Source organism: Macaca thibetana, chromosome 5 (assembly GCF_024542745.1).
Source record: "Macaca thibetana thibetana isolate TM-01 chromosome 5, ASM2454274v1, whole genome shotgun sequence".
NCBI classification, from domain to species: Eukaryota; Metazoa; Chordata; class Mammalia; order Primates; family Cercopithecidae; genus Macaca; species Macaca thibetana.
Genome location: NC_065582.1, coordinates 89,659,842 through 89,676,880, shown reverse-complemented (window position 1 = coordinate 89,676,880; position 17,039 = coordinate 89,659,842). Strand labels below are relative to the sequence as shown.

The 17,039-nt window shown below is 36.1% G+C and overlaps 1 protein-coding gene across 1 annotated transcript; it reads right to left on the bottom strand.

Annotated features, from left to right (window-relative positions):
* Positions 1 to 1,546: 1,546 nt before the first annotated feature.
* Positions 1,547 to 16,251, bottom strand: LOC126954776 (alcohol dehydrogenase 1A-like). Its single transcript, XM_050790654.1, has 9 exons — positions 16,126 to 16,251; positions 12,499 to 12,600; positions 11,774 to 11,912; positions 9,588 to 9,675; positions 9,271 to 9,490; positions 7,572 to 7,832; positions 5,345 to 5,480; positions 4,627 to 4,765; positions 1,547 to 1,827 (listed from the first exon to the last, which is right to left on the bottom strand). Exons 1-9 carry the CDS (start codon positions 16,141 to 16,143, stop codon positions 1,803 to 1,805), a joined length of 1,128 nt encoding a protein of 375 aa, XP_050646611.1. The 5' UTR covers positions 16,144 to 16,251; the 3' UTR covers positions 1,547 to 1,802.
* Between the last annotated feature and the right edge of the window lie 788 nt (positions 16,252 to 17,039).

Below are 17,039 nucleotides of genomic sequence, written 5' to 3'. Positions count from 1 at the left end.
TGTGGTGCTGAGAAGAATGTATATTCTGTTGATTTGGGGTGGAGAATTCTGTAGATGTCTATTAGGTCTGCTTGGTGCAGAGTTGAGTTCAATTCCTGGATATCCTTGTTAACTTTCTGTCTTGTGGATCTGTCTAATGTTGACAGTAGGGTGTTAAAGTCTCCCATTATTATTGTGTGGGAGTCTAAGTCTCTTTGTAGGACTCTAGGGGTGTGCCTTATGAATCTGGGTGCTCCTATATTGGGTGCATATATATTTAGGATAGTTAGCTCTTCTTGGTGAATTGATCCCTTTACCATTATGTAATAGTCTTCTTTGTCTCTTTTGATTTTTGTTGGTTTAAAGTCTGTCTTATCAGAGACTAGAAATGCAACCCCTGCTTTTTTTGTTTTCCATTTGCTTAGTAGATCTATCTTCCTCTATCCCTTTATCTTGAGCCTATATGTGTCTCTGCACCTGAGATGGGTCTCCTGATTACAGCACACTGATGGGTCTTGACTCTTTATCCAATTTGCCAGTCTGTGTCTTTTAATTGGAGCATTTAGCCCATTTACATTTAAGGTTAATATTGTTATGTGTGAATTTGATCCTGTCATTATCATGTTAGCTGATTATTTTGCTCATTAGTTGATGCAGTTTCTTCCTAGCATCAATTGTCTTTGCATTTGGCATGTTTTTGCTGTGGCTGGTACTGGTTTTTCATTTCCATGTTTAGTGCTTCCTTCAGGAGCTCTTGTAAGGCAGGCCTGGTGGTGAGAAAATCTCTCAGCATTTGTTTGTCTGTAAAGGATTTTATTTGTCCTTTACTTATGAAGCTTACTTTGGCTTGATATGAAATTCTGGGTTGAAAATTATTTTCTTTTAGATGTTGAATATTGTCCCCACTCTCTTCTGGCTTTTAAGGTTTCTGATGAGAGATCTGCTGTTAGTCTGATGGGCTTTCCTTTGTGGGTAACCAGACATTTCTCTCTGGCTGCCCTTAACATTTTTTCCTTCATTTCAACTTTGGTGAATATTATAATTTTGTGTCTTGGAGTTGCTCTACTCGAGGAGTATCTTTGTGGCATTCTCTGTATTTCCTGAATTTGAATGTTGGCCTGCCTTGCTAGGTTGGGGAAGTTCTCCTGGATAGTATCCTGCAGAGTGTTTTCCAACTTGGTTCCATTCTCCCCGTCACTTTCAGGCACACCAATCAGATGTAGATTTAGTTTTTTCCCATAGTCCCATATTTCTTGGAGGCTTTGCTTGTTTTTTTTACTCTTTTTTTCTCTAAACTTCTCTTCTTGCTTCATTTCATTCATTTGATCTTCAATCACTGATACCCTTTCTTCCACTTGATCAAATTGGCTACTGAAGCTTGTGCATTAGTCACAAAATTGAGATAAGAGGTAGGAGACTTCAAGCACAGTGGCTCAGCACATGTGTGTTCAGGGCAAGTGAAGGTTCCCCTCCACTGGATTCAATGACTAAAGATTATGAAGATACCAAAAACGCAAGAAGTCATAGGAGATAGCTTTTCTCAATGGCAAAGATAACACAAGTAGAATGGTTAAGAAGGAAGGTTTATTGGCTTCAATTCCCCAGCTGATGTTCAACACTTTATTTAGTTCTCATTTGGATTTTAGACATTTGCTTGAAAAATAATTTTACATCAATTTCAATTTCTTTGGAAAGCTCCCCACATGTAATTTATTTTTAACATCTCTGAAGAGCAGAATTAATGATATTTCCCAGCTGTTGCTGCAGATCAGGTAGAGTATAGGAGGCTGAAGACTGCCACAATGGAAAACATCTGTATTGTCTCAAAACATTAGGATGGTACGGATACTGCAGTAGGAAAGAAGAGACACTGTATTAACATTTAGACAACCCACGTGCTTCCATGTGAGAGTCCAAGGAGCATTTGAAATGCCTAAGTGAAAATCTGTCTGTTCTCAGTCACTCTAATCCCACCCCCATGCATTTGGGTCAAGTCAAGTCAAAGGAAAGTTCATCTTTTTTGGTTTTCTCTTGTGTTTTCCTCAACTTTAAGCTCACTCACAACATTCTGAGTGTGCCTGTCGTTTAGACTTCAATACCACATTAGCATCTTCAAAAAATCATTCTTGTGTGCCCATGTTCCTGGTATAATAAGGAATATAAAATACAACAATGGATAATAACTTGTGATAAGTTTTTGCTATTTGTCGCATTCTTCAAGCATTTTCTCACTTAAACTTCAACCTAAACATCAACACTAGGAGGTAGGTTTTCATATTATTTTGATTTTAGAGATTATAAACACCGAGACTTGGAAAGATTTGTAACTTTGTCTGGTCGCACACCTAGTATAGAGTTTTGGAATTAAAACTCAAATACAAATTTGCACACGTTATAAGATGATAAATAACTTGCCTGAAAGAACTGATAATTTAACAAATTTAAGACCATGCCGGAAGTTTAAAAGACCTTTGATACAGAGATGTTTAAGGATTCTTAGAAGTAGAGAATAAAGTCGATTTGTATTAATTCCAAGATACTTCATTCTTGTGAATATTAGAAACGTAACATTTACATTAGAATTAGTGCCCTTTCTACAAACCAACTTCTCATGAATATTTTTAGAAAATGATGGTCTTTGTGACTTTTTAATAATTTTTAAAATATATGAGTATATGCATATGCATATATAAGAAAAATATATGCACATAATTCAGAGAATACAAGACGGCAGAAAGAAGAAAGTAAAAGTAATCCATAATGCCCTAACCTAGAAATAGTCATCCTCAATGTTTTCTTGAATTTCTATCAACTTTTTACTAGACATATGTACAAGTTTTACTGCTCTTGTTGAAAATTTGAGATATTGTATATAAAATTTATATTCTTTATTATATTAGCCTAAATTATATCATGAGAATCTCCCAATGATGTCATTTCTTTTTGATGGCTTCATTCATTTCTAATAGCTGATTGGAATTTATTAAACCATTTTCCTCATGTTGAAATTTAGAATGTTTCTAATGTTTGATATTACAGAAACAAGTAAACATGCTGAAACACATATGTATGTTTGAATAGTTGATTATTTCTGTAGAATAGATTTCTAGAAATGGAATTGCTGGAACAAAAGATCCAGTTTTTTTTAAGGGTTTCTGACACATATTACCAAATTGCTTTCCCAAAAGGATGTATCAATTACTACTGAAAGTACATGAAAGTGCCTAGCCACCTTAGTCTTACCAATATTGAATGTTACAATTTTTAATCTTATTTTATTGATAGGATTAATTATATTTACATATGCGTATTACTATATGACATTCTCATAAAGTGAATTTAGGCATGCTTCATGACTTCTAATGTTGCTCAACACTGTCCTCTGGTTTTGTTCATCTCTATATTTGCCATCATCTTTTCAATCCTATGATGATGATGATGATGAACATGATGATGATGTCAATGATAATAATGATGATATCAAAGATAACTAACCTTTGATGGCTACTGTTGTCCATATATCCATGCACTCTTGAGGGGCAGTATGGTTTAATAGAAGTGAATAGATTTGCTAACAACAAGATCTACCTTTGAATTCTGGCTCTCCTTCCTATCATCTGATGATTTATGACCAAGTCATGCCTTCTCCGAGTCTCAGTTTTCTCTTCTCTAACATAGTGAGATTGAGACTGACACTGAGCATTGCCTGGGAATCACATAAGATAGTGCAGGTAAGACACTTAGTAGAACAGCTGGCGCTCTGTGGGTGCTAGTTTCTTTTCCTCCTCAACAATGTTGTTGGTTAAAGTGTCTACTATAATAATTTTGTGAGTGCCAAAGAAACACTATTTAAAGTTGAAAATCTTGTGAAAATAAGAATGGGATAGCAGAAAAATCTCAGACTCTGGAGCTAGAAGGCAGAGATTAGGTATAACTGCCTGTTTCCAGTTGTGCCTCATGTAAATGCAGGTGACAAAATTCATTTTATTAGCTGGTTGTAAGAGTTAAGTGTTAGAGACAGGAAATAGAATTGGCTTAGTTTTCTAAGCTTCAGACAAAAAGTAAGCCAAACATTTACAATAGTGTTTAGTATACTTCTCTTTTACAATAAATTTTACTGAAAAAAAATTTTTGTAAACCATAAAAGTAAAAAAAGGAAAAAGAAAAAACTAGTAAGATCTGCTTAGAAAACAAACCAAATGTAGTTTCACATACTCCAATAATGAAAATGTTGAGGATGTCCTGAAAATTATTTAAATATACAGCCACCTAATGTCAGCTTTATATAGGTGGCAGGTAGAGGCTTCAATGACACCATGTTATAATTATGGTTGTTTAAATAGAATTTTTTTTTTTTTTTAGCAAAGGTGATTATTCTCTTTTAAAAAAGGCTTAGTGGCTCTGATCATTCAGATTTGCAGTAATCAACATTATTTGGCTTCAGCAGAATAGGAAATGCAAAGCAGCTGTTTTTAGCATCTCACAGAAGTTTTAAACTTTTCTTACATGCTCTCCATGTAAAGACTGAACAGGTAATGGAAAAATGAAGGCACTCTAATTTTTCTCATCCTTCCACCTTTTCATTTTCTGCTAGACAATCCCCTATGGTAGATAAAAAGCAAAACAGAAAACTAACTTAAAATCTACCTTTTCCCAGAGTGAAGTAGGTCAAATCCTTCATTTATTTTTTCAAAAGGTAAAACATGGGTTATTAATGCATCCAATGAAAACTTCTTAGCCATAAAATCAGCCACAAGTTTTGGGACACATTCTTTACTCTTATAGCCTGAAAAGAAGACGGTATCATAGTTAGATTCAACAAGGTTAAGTAGGAGAATTGAAGAGAAAATTTTCCAAATAAATGAAAGTTTAGAAAAGGTGCTGCTTCCAGACTGCAATGACTGAGGTTAATAAGAGATAGAGTACTTCAGTAAGCTTTTATAGAGCTCAGACTTAAAAAAAAATCACAGATAAACAAGGGTCCCTGGTTATTCTCTCTCCCACAGAGAAATCATGGTACTGATGTTATGGCCAAAGGAACATATTTAACAGTTGTCTAAATTTGGGTGTAGATATGAAATATCGTTGTAGATTTCTGTGTCTTACTAGAAATTCCCATGCCTTACACAGTCCCAAGTACAAAAACAGATGGAGATGAATGGTCTTTGTTAATGGTGACATCAGAAATGTCTATTTTGGGACCTTCTGCTTGCATTAGTTCCATATCTAGTTGATTTGGAGACTATAGATAGAAAATGAATTTTAATTTATTTTTGATCTGCTCTTCAAAACCTTTCCTTATCACTTGTAAAAGGGGAGATATGCTGAGGTTAATGAGAATTTGGCTCCGAGCCTAACCACATACCACCAAAAATAGCTCCCTTCCAGGTGCGTCCAGTCAGTAGCAGCATAGGGTTTATTGAGAGGTTCTGGGAATCAGGAGGTACCCCTAAAATGACACTTGTGCCACATGCCTCATGACAACATAACAGGGAAGCCATCTGGAATAAAGTGAACATTTAGCATCCTTAACGTGGAGTCACATAGTTCCTACTCATAATGCACAATATCATGTAATAGACTTAGCTGGATTTTGAGTGTGTAGAGGGAAGAGATCATGTCTTTTGCTCCTTCATTCCCCTTTTTTGCATAGGATAGTGCTGTGGATTTAGGAAATGCCCAGAAAATGTTTTTTTAATGAAAGAATGGATGAATAAATTGGAGTGCACTTAATTCTTCCTAATAAAGGAATAAAGAGATAGACATCATCACAAATATATATTAAGTCCAGTTCCTTATATAAGCATAGAATTTCATCATCACATAATTCTTAGGCAATCTGTGAGTTGGTTAATTCACTTTTCATTGATTTATTATATAGGTATTTTGAACCCATTACTTTCAACCACATATTTTAATGGGAAACAAAATAAATGATTATATCACCAAAATTTGTCTCTTGTCCACTTGATGGTCTCCTTTTTTTTTTTTTTAACATACTCCAATTCTACTGTCCATTTCTCAAAATGGACATGTTTTAAACATTGTTTTTATCTCCCCAAATATATATAGGTTTTACATTAAAATACACTGGATTATTAGGGAACCTCAAAGGACAGTTCGGAAAGTATTTTCCAATCAGCTTTCTGAACATGTTCTGTAGTTAGAAAATGGTTTAGGATTGCCCCAAGATATATAATGATTAGTTCTTTGATTTTGGATTCTGGCCTTTGGAAGACCAGACATCCTCAGAACATGTGGCTGTGAGATATTTGGTATCTTGAGATAAGGTACACTCCAGTTCCACATGAGAAAATGGAGGAAGGTATAGAAAAAGAACATTAGGAGAAAAGCTATAGCCCTGGAAAAAGTTGTAATCTCTTGACACTTCATTCATCTGTGGCATTTGTTCGAGGTCAAGGCTGCTGAGAACATTGATCTCAGGGTGCTGCTCCGCATTACCCACAACTGCTGGACCCTCTAGAAAATCTCAGCAATGGAAATGTGTTGGACTCTGGAGACTTTTTCAGTAGGATTCTAGAGAACTCTGGGTAGGTGAAATATAGCTAGAGATGTGTTTTCCGTTGCCTTTGATATTTGTAACTGTTTGAAAGTAATACCATGCAATAAGCCAAAGATGGTGTAAGTACTGCAAGATTGGAAATAGTGTTTCATATCAATAATGCCAACTGAGGCTGGGCATGGTAGCTTGTTCCTATATTCTCAGCATTTTTGGAGGGTAAGGTAGGAGAATTACTTGAGCTCAGGAGGTTGAGGCTGTAGTGAGTTATAATTATGCCACCACACTTCAGCCTAAGTGACAGAGTGAGACCCTGTCTCAAAGAAAAAGAGAAAAGGACAGCCGACATTTATTGGGAGCTTACCATATGACACGTGGCACTGTGCTAAGTACATTACATGCATTGTCTCATATAATCTATAAACAATGCCATGAGTATGTAGCTTTGAAATTTGGGGGGTGGTAAACATCTGTTGACTTTTGAAAGTATTCAGTCCTTCTAGTATTGGGTACTAGTTTTGTACCAGGTACTGTCCAGTTTCTGTGATAAAATATAGTGATGCATTTGAGCAGTCACTTTCCTTAGGGCATATTTTTGTTAATAAAACAATAGTTGGCCTAAAATTGCTCATTTCTTTTGGCCAAATACTAATATGTAAAAAAAAATTGGAATTTATTAAGAACACATGCAAAATTATTAAATCATTTTTGTTAAGAATGTGGAAGAAAAATAAAACATTCCAATTTGAGAACAGAATTTGTATTATTTATGTTTACTTGAACTTATAATTTTTAATTAAAAATTAACAAAGTTATCTGTAATCGCTCAGTTAAGAAAAACAAGCCCTTTGCTTTTCCTCTAGGGGAAATACGACTTGAGACAGGTTGCATAGTTGATAGAATAAAAGATTTCTCATAACAATAAATTAAACAAGCCAGGTAACAAACAGATGATGGGAAATTTCCATTCATCATTAAAAATATCCTTTATACATAAAACATATATTCTGCAGCCTAAATGCATCCTCTAGGTTGCAGAGGCAGAAATCTCAGGGCATATCATGGTACATACCATGGTATCAAGCCGACCGATGACTTCAAACGAAAAATCCACACCTCCATCAGTCATTTCCTTTAGCACCTCCTGGATGGGTTTCTTGTAGTCTTGAGGGTTGATGCATTCAGTGGCACCCAACTCTTTGGCCTTTGCAAATTTGTCCTTGTTGATGTCCACCACAATGATTCTGGCTGCTCCAGCTGCTTTACAGCCCATAACAGCAGATAGGCCGACCCCTCCTAGGCCAAACACAGCACAGGTAGAGCCTGGGGTTACCTGTATTTTCAGAAAATGCAAGAATAGATTAAGCAACGGTTGTTTGAAAGTGCCTAAGGTTTATAAGGTGCCATGGCTAGTGTTTATCAAGAGCTGCTCAAACTCTTCTGTTCAATCTGTTAACAAAAACTCTTTTGGTTTCAATTGCTTTATTTTTAAATTCAGGGAGTTGAAATTGTTGAGCGGTTCTCAAACTGATGCATATTAGATTCATCTGGGCAGGTTTAAAAATATCCCACAGTCCAGGTCACAGCCCATGTCAATTAAATGAGAATCTCTGCAGGTGGAACTCACTCCCCAGGTGACTCCAATGGGAAAGTCAGGCTGGGAACCAGGGGACTGGATGATCTTTGAGATCCAGATGGCAGTGATTATAGTCTTGAAGGGACTCTCGATTGCTGAAATCCCTTGATAGCCAGCTTCAGTATCTCATACATACACAAAGGCAATATTTGAAAAATAAAGTAAATGGAAAAGGTTACTCCAAGAGGCTGAAAAATATTCCACTTAAACCATCAGTAATTAACTCCTTGGTTCATTTATGTTCAGTAGTTGTGAGTAGTATATTCCTGCTTTAAAAAATACACTAGTGAATAACACAGCAATGAAATATTAGTCTATATTTTAATAATAAAATCTATTGTTATGAGTATCCTCAGCTTCTGTTCTTGGGTAGGCTCACTTAGATCACCCGTTATAATAGATGAGGCAATTGAACAAGGGACTAAGAGCTAAAGTCATAGAAATTTGGAAAAGATGCCATCTAATTTTTCTTAGTTGGCTAGGGGCTATTTATTAAACCTAGTCTCCCAGGGTCTGCCTTCATTTTGGGTAACATCCTCTTCCTGTTCCAAATAATCTCACTCTTATATTCCCTTAAGGGTGTCCATTCATTCAATAATTCATTCTCCAAGTAGTATTCAATACTATGGGGGACAACACCAGTTTCTATCTTACTTACAAAAATACAAGGCTTGTGACTGTGATTTAAAAGTACTAATAATTATGTATCGTGATCTAAGATTCAGCAGGAGATTTGAGAAAGATGAAGCAAACGCTTCATTTTATTTATTTTTGCTATCTCAGAACTTAGCAGAACCTATGGTGCCTGAGGCATGTGTAGGTGCTTTCCAATTGTTGAATGAATTACTAAATGAGTTCTGAGGCCTAATATTTCATGATCTCATAAAGAGCAAATACAGAAGAGTAATTATTGAAAATGAAATCTTTACATTTTCTTAACTCTCAACAACTTTTTAATCTGATAAACACATGAAATTTCTAGCATGTGCTCTCAATTCTTTCTGGATTGTGTTTCTATTCTTAGCCAACATTCAAAATCTACAAAAATAATCTTTGATTCTTGTGAGAAATTGCTTCCCTTTGGGTTCCTGACAGTCTGCGTGTAACTGTTTTTATCACCCGTTGTCATTCTTACCTTGGCAACTTTGATTGCAGACCCATAACCAGTTGAAAATCCACAGCCAATGAGACAGACTTTCTCCATGGGTGAGGCTGTGTCAATTTTGGCTACTGCATTCTCATCCACCACCGTGTACTGAGAGAAGCTGCTGACACCGAGGAAGTGGTGGATGGGCTTCCCCCTGCAGGTGAATCTGCTGGTGCCATCCTGCAGGGTCCCCCGAGGATTGCTCGCACTGGGCAGTGCAATACACAGACACACAAAGGCATGAGACAGGAGCATAACTAATGTGCAAACTCAATGTCTGTGCAGGGAGAGCATCAGAAACCTACTCGTTTTTCAAGCAGTAGTTCCTTTCCGGGGTTTTACAAATTCTGCATTTTCCACACTGAGGAACAACGAGTGGGATGACTTTATCACCTGGAGAGAGATAAAACAAATTCTTTTACAATTTATATCCAGTATTAATAGAGCATAAACTGGAAGCTCACATGTCTTTGAAACATTAGAAGCAGTGTCTTTAAAAGTCTCCAAGAAATACAGTCCAATCACAACTATGTCATTTGTCGTTTCCTGCCACAGCCTTGTTTCCAGTTTGGGTTTATAAGTGCCTGAAGATTCTTACAGACGAAATGCAAATATGGGAAACAACATGGATTAGAAAAATTGCTTCCACTGTATTAATAGTTACTTTTATGTAGTGTATCAATTTCTCCTGGAGGCTTTACAAACATTTAATTTAATCCTTAACTATTTAAATCTTAATGTAAGCAGAAATATAAATTTTAGTTGAAAGTAGGGTATAATAGTGCCACTAGATGTTGATAAGACCTGTTTTTTGTTATAGTTTGATTTACAATAAAAATGAGAATTTTGAACTACTTCTTTTCTTTTCAAAGTGACTAGGTTTATCTTTATTATGAAATGAATGCTTTTAAAATGATCTTAGTCCTTTTTTGAGGAAAACTATCAAAAATGGGACAAAGAACAATTCCAGAAATTCCTCTGGAAATTTCAACCCTCCACAATAAGTTAGGGACTTTTAGGATAAGAACTGACTTTGAAATGTTTTTAGTTGGTAATTTGTGAATCTACTTTTCCTGTTACAGTGGAGTGAGCACAGGTAAAAAGTAAGGGTGTCATTTTGTTATTAACTTATTACTAACTAGTTAGTGATTATTAGTATTATTTAGTAGTTATTAGTAGTAGTTTAGCAGTTATTAGTTATTATTTAGTAGTTATTAATTTATTACTACTAAAGAAATTAGTAGGAGCTGAAACCCAAATTGGACAGTTCATTTTATTTTTCTGTTCACAGTTCAAATAAGTATTTGGTGAAGTGGCAGGTCCAATCTAGTGCCTAAAGTGATTTTCTAGACCGTAATCCCAGCATTTTGGGAGGCCGAGGTGGGCAGATCATGAGGTCAGGAGATTGAGAACATCCTGACTAATATGGTGAAACCCCGTCTCTACTAAAAATACAAAAAATTAGCTGGTCATGGTGGTGGGCGCCTGTGGTCCCAGCTACTCGGTAGGCTGAGGCAGGAGAATGGCGTGAACCCGGGAGGTGGAAGTTACAGTGAGCTGAGATTGCGCCACTGTACTCCAGCCTGGGCGACAGAGTGAGACTCCATCTCAAAAAATAAATAAATAAATAAATAAATAAAAATAAAAATAAAATAAAATAAAATAAAATGAAATAAAATGAAAGTGATTTTTTAGAATTAAACATAATTTTTATTTTTAATTACCTATGCTACCTATTCCACAAGTCCAAGAAAAATGGTTGCCCCATAACATTTTGTAGGTAAAATTTATGTGAAAATGATGGTATGGAAATGTCCTAGTTATTCTCCCTTTATAATTAGTAATCTGTAACCAGTCACATTGAAGCATGGCTGAAGGTAATAAGGCAGACATTGTTGATGGTGGATGGCTCCTTCTATGTTTCTTTCATTTCCTTTCACCTAGTCAGTTTCATTGATTCCATGTTCAGGAAGAGAGACCGTGTTGGAAGAGGAAATTGGTGACGTGGCTGCATAGGTCACCTAAGAAAAGGTCATGTTTATTCAGTTGTAGCCGTGTAGCCTCCACCTTGTGAACTCAGCACAGAACAGTTTCCATACTTATGTTTTTTTCCCTCCTCCCATTTCTAGTTGTCTGGGCTCTGATAGAAGAAGACCGTGTTCAGCAACATTAACATGAAGTTATTAGATTATGAATGCCACACTGGTAGGCACTGTGTCCCTTTTGATCCTCACATATCTCCAGGCTCCAACCTGGTGCCTGGCATCTAGCAGATGCTCAGTACACAATGGTTGAAGGGTAGAATACATGCCTGCCTGAAGACATACATGCTTGAGTCAGGCAGGCAGAGAGGGAAAGAGGAAACCCCTGAAGTCCTGGCTGCGCGGTGACCTTCTGCAAGCGCTTTGGTCCCTCATTGCCGGTTTCCTCATCCAGGCGGGAAAATCTTAGGATCGTGAACGAGCATGTTTCCTGAGTGTGAATCCTGTACCTGGTTCGACTGTAGTCACCCCTTCTCCAACACTCTCCACGATGCCGGCTGCCTCATGGCCTAAAATCACAGGAAGTGGGGTCACCATGTTACCACTAACCACGTGGTCATCAGTGCTACAGATTCCTACAGCCGCCATCTACAGAGTGAAGAGAAGATGCTTAGATTCCCAAAAGATTATGAGTCTCAGGTGAATTTAAAAATCCCAGTTTCCTGAAATTGTGCTTCCAAAATGTTTTCAAGGGTTTTGCTAATAATCCCTACTATTCCCAAATATGAAAGATTCAGTTTATCCTCTAGGTTAACCAGGCTGAAACCCTCCTCTACCTTCCATTCTTGAATTAAACAATTTAGAATAATCTGTGAAGTAACTGATCTTGAAATAGTGAAGTCTTAAATAATATACAAGAATGCATGCTTTAAAAAAAAAGTAGTAGAAATTGCAAATTAATACATAAAAATATCTAATGCTAATTGATTCTGAAGTCTTGATATATATCCCTTTGAATTTTTTTTCTGTACAAACACATAAATTCTTTTGTATTTTACTGGAATTACACTGTATGCACTTTTAAAAAATTTAATAATTTATATTTATAACTTTCTTTGAAAACAAGTATTTTCTGGATGATTATATAAAAATGACTCAGGATTTTTGTTTGTTTCCGTTTTTTAACTTTTCTGCATTTTTAAAACTTAAATACAAATGGAAAAATGTATTTCACCTTAATACGAACTTCATGGGCCTTGGGAGGGGCAACCTCCACCTCCTCAATGGAAAAGGGTTTCTTTAACTCCCATAGCACAGCTGCTTTGCATTTGATTACCTAGAAAAGCAAACAGAGAGTTGGTACCAGTGTGTTCGCACACTTGCAGTCAGACATTGTGTCATTTAATCTTTGTACATGCAACATCTAGTCCCATGTCTGGTACCTAACAAGTGCTCCATAGAAATGATCACCTCTGATTTATAAAGAGAAAAAAACATATTTTAAAAAAGGAATAACATAAAGAAAGATAAACAGTTAACTATAATAACACACTGAGATAAAATGGAATATATTCATTAAGGCCAGCCTTATGTTGTTGTTGTTGTTTTCTCCAAAGTTGTTTAATCCTGACATTTCCTAATGCTGTGCTGAAAACATCTCTTCACCCACAATTATTGGCTGGTACATGAAATTCTAAGTCACCTTCATTTTGCTAACAGAGTCAGTGTCTGTTCAAATAAAATACACTGCTTTCGCGGCCGGGCGCGGTGGCTCAAGCCTGTAATCCCAGCACTTTGGGAGGCCGAGACGGGCGGATCACGAGGTCAGGAGATCGAGACCATCCTGGCTAATATGGTGAAACCCCGTCTCTACTAAAAAAAATACAAAAAACTAGCCGGGCGAGGTGGTGGGCGCCTGTAGTCCCAGCTACTCGGGAGGCTGAGGCAGGAGAATGGCGTGAACCCGGGAGGCGGAGCTTGCAGTGAGCTGAGATCCGGCCACTGCACTCCAGCCTGGGCGACAAAGCGAGACTCCGTCTCAAAAAAAAAAAAAAAAAAAAAAAAAAATACACTGCTTTCTTGCTCAATTTTCTGCTTAGGCCAAAAGGATCTGACTTTATAAGGATACATTTATCTTCCTGCCTGGGATGGCATCTCTTTCTCTCTCTCTTTTCCTATTCTCCTCTTTTAATTTTCTTTCTCCACCACTTCTGTGTGTTACTTCTTCCAACACCCATTTGCAACTTAGCTTTGAGAGCCTGTACTGTTATCTGATCTATGTGTAGAGACTCCTTCCAGCTTTGACTTGAGCCCCAAATTACAAAGGTTGGAGTTGGTTTTGTGTGTGTGTGTGTATACACTCAGACCTACACATACATATTTCAAAATTGGAGACACTGTGTGTTTGAATTTCTAGCTAGCAGATCTTATCCATAGATGTTCTTAAAAATAAAAGATGAACACATAATTTCCAGTGCTTGGTAGTGTACTGTAATATCTGCTGTCATTGTGGTTAAGCATGTACAATTCACAGAACTCTTTCCAGAATCAACAAAATTGCAATTATGATAAAAATTCAATTGAAATGTATTCTTCTGACAATTCATTGTCATGATTTGTCAAATTATTCAACTTTGCAGAATGTTCAACATGATCAATGCAAAATAAATGTCAGAATACTTGGAAGTAAGGTACTAATAGTAGGAGTTCCTGATTATCAGGTGCCTATGATGCGACAGGCACATTGTGGCCTGTGCTGGGTGAGTTATATGCATTATATTTATTTATAAAATTTATCTTTAATTTCAATAGTTTTGGGGGTGCAGGTATTTTCTGGTTACCTGGGTAAGCTCTTTAGTGGTGATTTCTCAGATTTCGGTGCACCCTTCACTCAAGCAGTGTACACTGAACCCAATATTTAGTCTTTTGTCTTTCACCTCCCCTTTCAATCTTCCCCCTCGAGTTCCCAAAGTTCATGATATCATTTTTATGCCTTTGTATCCTCATAGCTTAACTCCCTCTTATACATGAGAACATATGATGTCTGGTTTTCCATTTCTGAATTACTTAGAATAATGGTCTTCAGCTCCATCCAAGTTGCTGCAAAGGCCATTATTTTATTATATTCTATTTAATGGCTGAGTAGTATTCCATGGTATACACACACCATATTTTCTTTATCTACTCTTTTGTTGATGGGCATTTAGGTTGGTTCTGTATTTTTGTAATTGCAAATTGTGTTGCTGTAAACAACATGCATTATTTTTAAATCTCATAAGGATGCTACCAGGACAGTGCTATTGAATTACTGGCTTTATTTTACAGCTGAAATAATTGAGGATCCATTGACTCAGTGATTAAATAATTTCTCTAAAGTCTCAAAGCTGGCTTTCCAGAGAATAAAGATGAATCTAACCTTATGTTTTCACTACTTGGTGGCAGTAAAAAGTTAGCAAAAAGTTAAATAGCAACAATAATAATAGTGGCTAATATTTACTGACTTATTTCTATATACCAAATGCTATTTTAAGTTCTTTATAGTATTAATTTATTGAATTATCACAACACAACTACTTTACAAAATAGATGTTAATATTGTCACCATTTAGCATTTGAGGAAAATATAATGCAGGATGGATAAACATAAATGAAATGCTGACAACAAACTGAGTTATTGATGTTGTGCCCAAGAGGGGAGGAATAATTGTCTATTTCATCAGTTATTATTTCCATTAATATGATTGGTTTATACTTTTGCTCTAGGAACTCATTATTTCTTTTTAAGTTGAGTTTGGTAAATTTAATTTTTTTGTTAATTATTTTCTACGTGGAATGTATATATTAATCAGTAATGAATGAAAGTGAGGTGGAATAAGAACAGTACCAATGGGATACTCATGTGATTTCCAACCAGTCTTATTGATATGAGCCTGTTTTGTCACAGAGTGTATAGAGAAGCCTCAGAGCCTTTAAATTGAGTTATCATAGTGAGATATTTTACTGTGCAATACACTGCTAACACAAAAAAGGACTGGAAATTGTTGCACAAATTTTTGTAATTAGACAGTTAAAATATCAATTGATTATATTGTATTACCACATGCATTTTTGTGCACCTGTAAACACATTGGACAATTAAGAGATTTATGGAAGGCAAAACCAAATATCTGTGTTCCTAGTGCTGATAAGTGATTCAAATTGTATTATTAATTTTCTGTAAGACCATATTGATTTTTATATGGGGAAGATACTGTTCCATAGGATTACTCTGGAAATTGCCAGAATTGTGTCCTGCTAGACCCTTTTAAATCAGAATTTGAATGTTGATGTTGTCTTGCTTAACCTTCATGATTCTAATGCTGTGAGACCAATGAGCATTTTGTAAAGTTTTTTATGTTAAGGTTAAAAGGGTACTTCAAAGTCTTCTAAATCAAATCCTCTCATAAAACTTTCATCAGACTTTCTCGTGTTCACAAAAAAATATAAATACAAATAATAATACATTGAAATTATGGTACCTTAATATAAAGAAAACTTCTTGATGAAAGACATTTCTAACTTTGGCTTTACAAATTAATCATGATTAGCTTGGAATAATCTATGACTTTATTGCAAATGTCTTTAATGTAGGAAATAAACAATAGATACAGATTCTATACATTCTTTTTGAAGGTATTTAGGAATAGCTTATTTTCACTGTAGTTCAGTATACATTCCATATTGTAGCATATATTGCATATCATATTTCAGTGTATCATTTCTAATTTAGGTATGAATTTTAAATTGTTAATCAAATACTGTATTCCTTTCTTTGTTATATTGATGAGCATATAGTTCCAACAGTAATATAGTTTTTGCTTACTTTTCCTGCTGTGCTCATGTTGATTCTGTCTTCTCTGCAGACCAGGAGACAGGTGAGTCCCTGTGGATTTCTTCCCTGCTCAAGTGCATAAAGCAGGTGTATTGTACAGGTATTTATTTTTTTTTTTTGCTTGAATAACACCCAATTCCAGTTCCACACATGATCCACATCTTTAAGCCACACCCATCAGATTATTCTCAGACTGTCAAATCATAAAGAAGAGGGCAATGAACCAACAATCAATACATTGATTTTTCCAATTTCAGATAAGATTTTGTTTTCATTAGGTTAAATTTTAAGTTAAAGTGATAAAGCTTAATCACTTTCTCTTCTCCTCACTTTATTCCTCAGCTGTCAAATTTCTTGTTTCTCCTCTCATAATCCCACAGTGGTCGTTCAAAGTTCTGTTTTCCCTTTGTCTGCACTAAGCTCCAGCTTTGAATCCGAATGGTGCAGTTAGGAAGAAGGAGGAGCAAAGAAGCAGGGCAAATAAAGGTGAGAGTCAGGAGCCAGAAGAATGTGTTTGACTCAGGACTCCCCTTCTCTTCATAGAGAATCAGATACTCAATCACAGCAAAGGTGCTCACCCTGCTAGGCACTTTTGCTGCACCTCAAACCAATCAGCATTGACTGAGCCCCTCTGTGTGTCAGGCACTAAGCTGGGTCCAGTGGATGGCAGGGATGAATAAGACATGACCTCTATCTGTGCCACAGGCAGTTTGGGGCAGCAGTGATGGCATGCATTTTGGGACTTGGCAGACCCTATTCCTTACTAGCTCTGCGTACTGGCACTTATTATTTCACTTTCTTTTTTGCCTTAGTTTGTTTACCTGTAAGATGAAGAAGAATAATTCCACTATTTTAAATCACTGTTTAGTGAATATAGCACCATTTTAAAGGACTGTTTAGTGAAT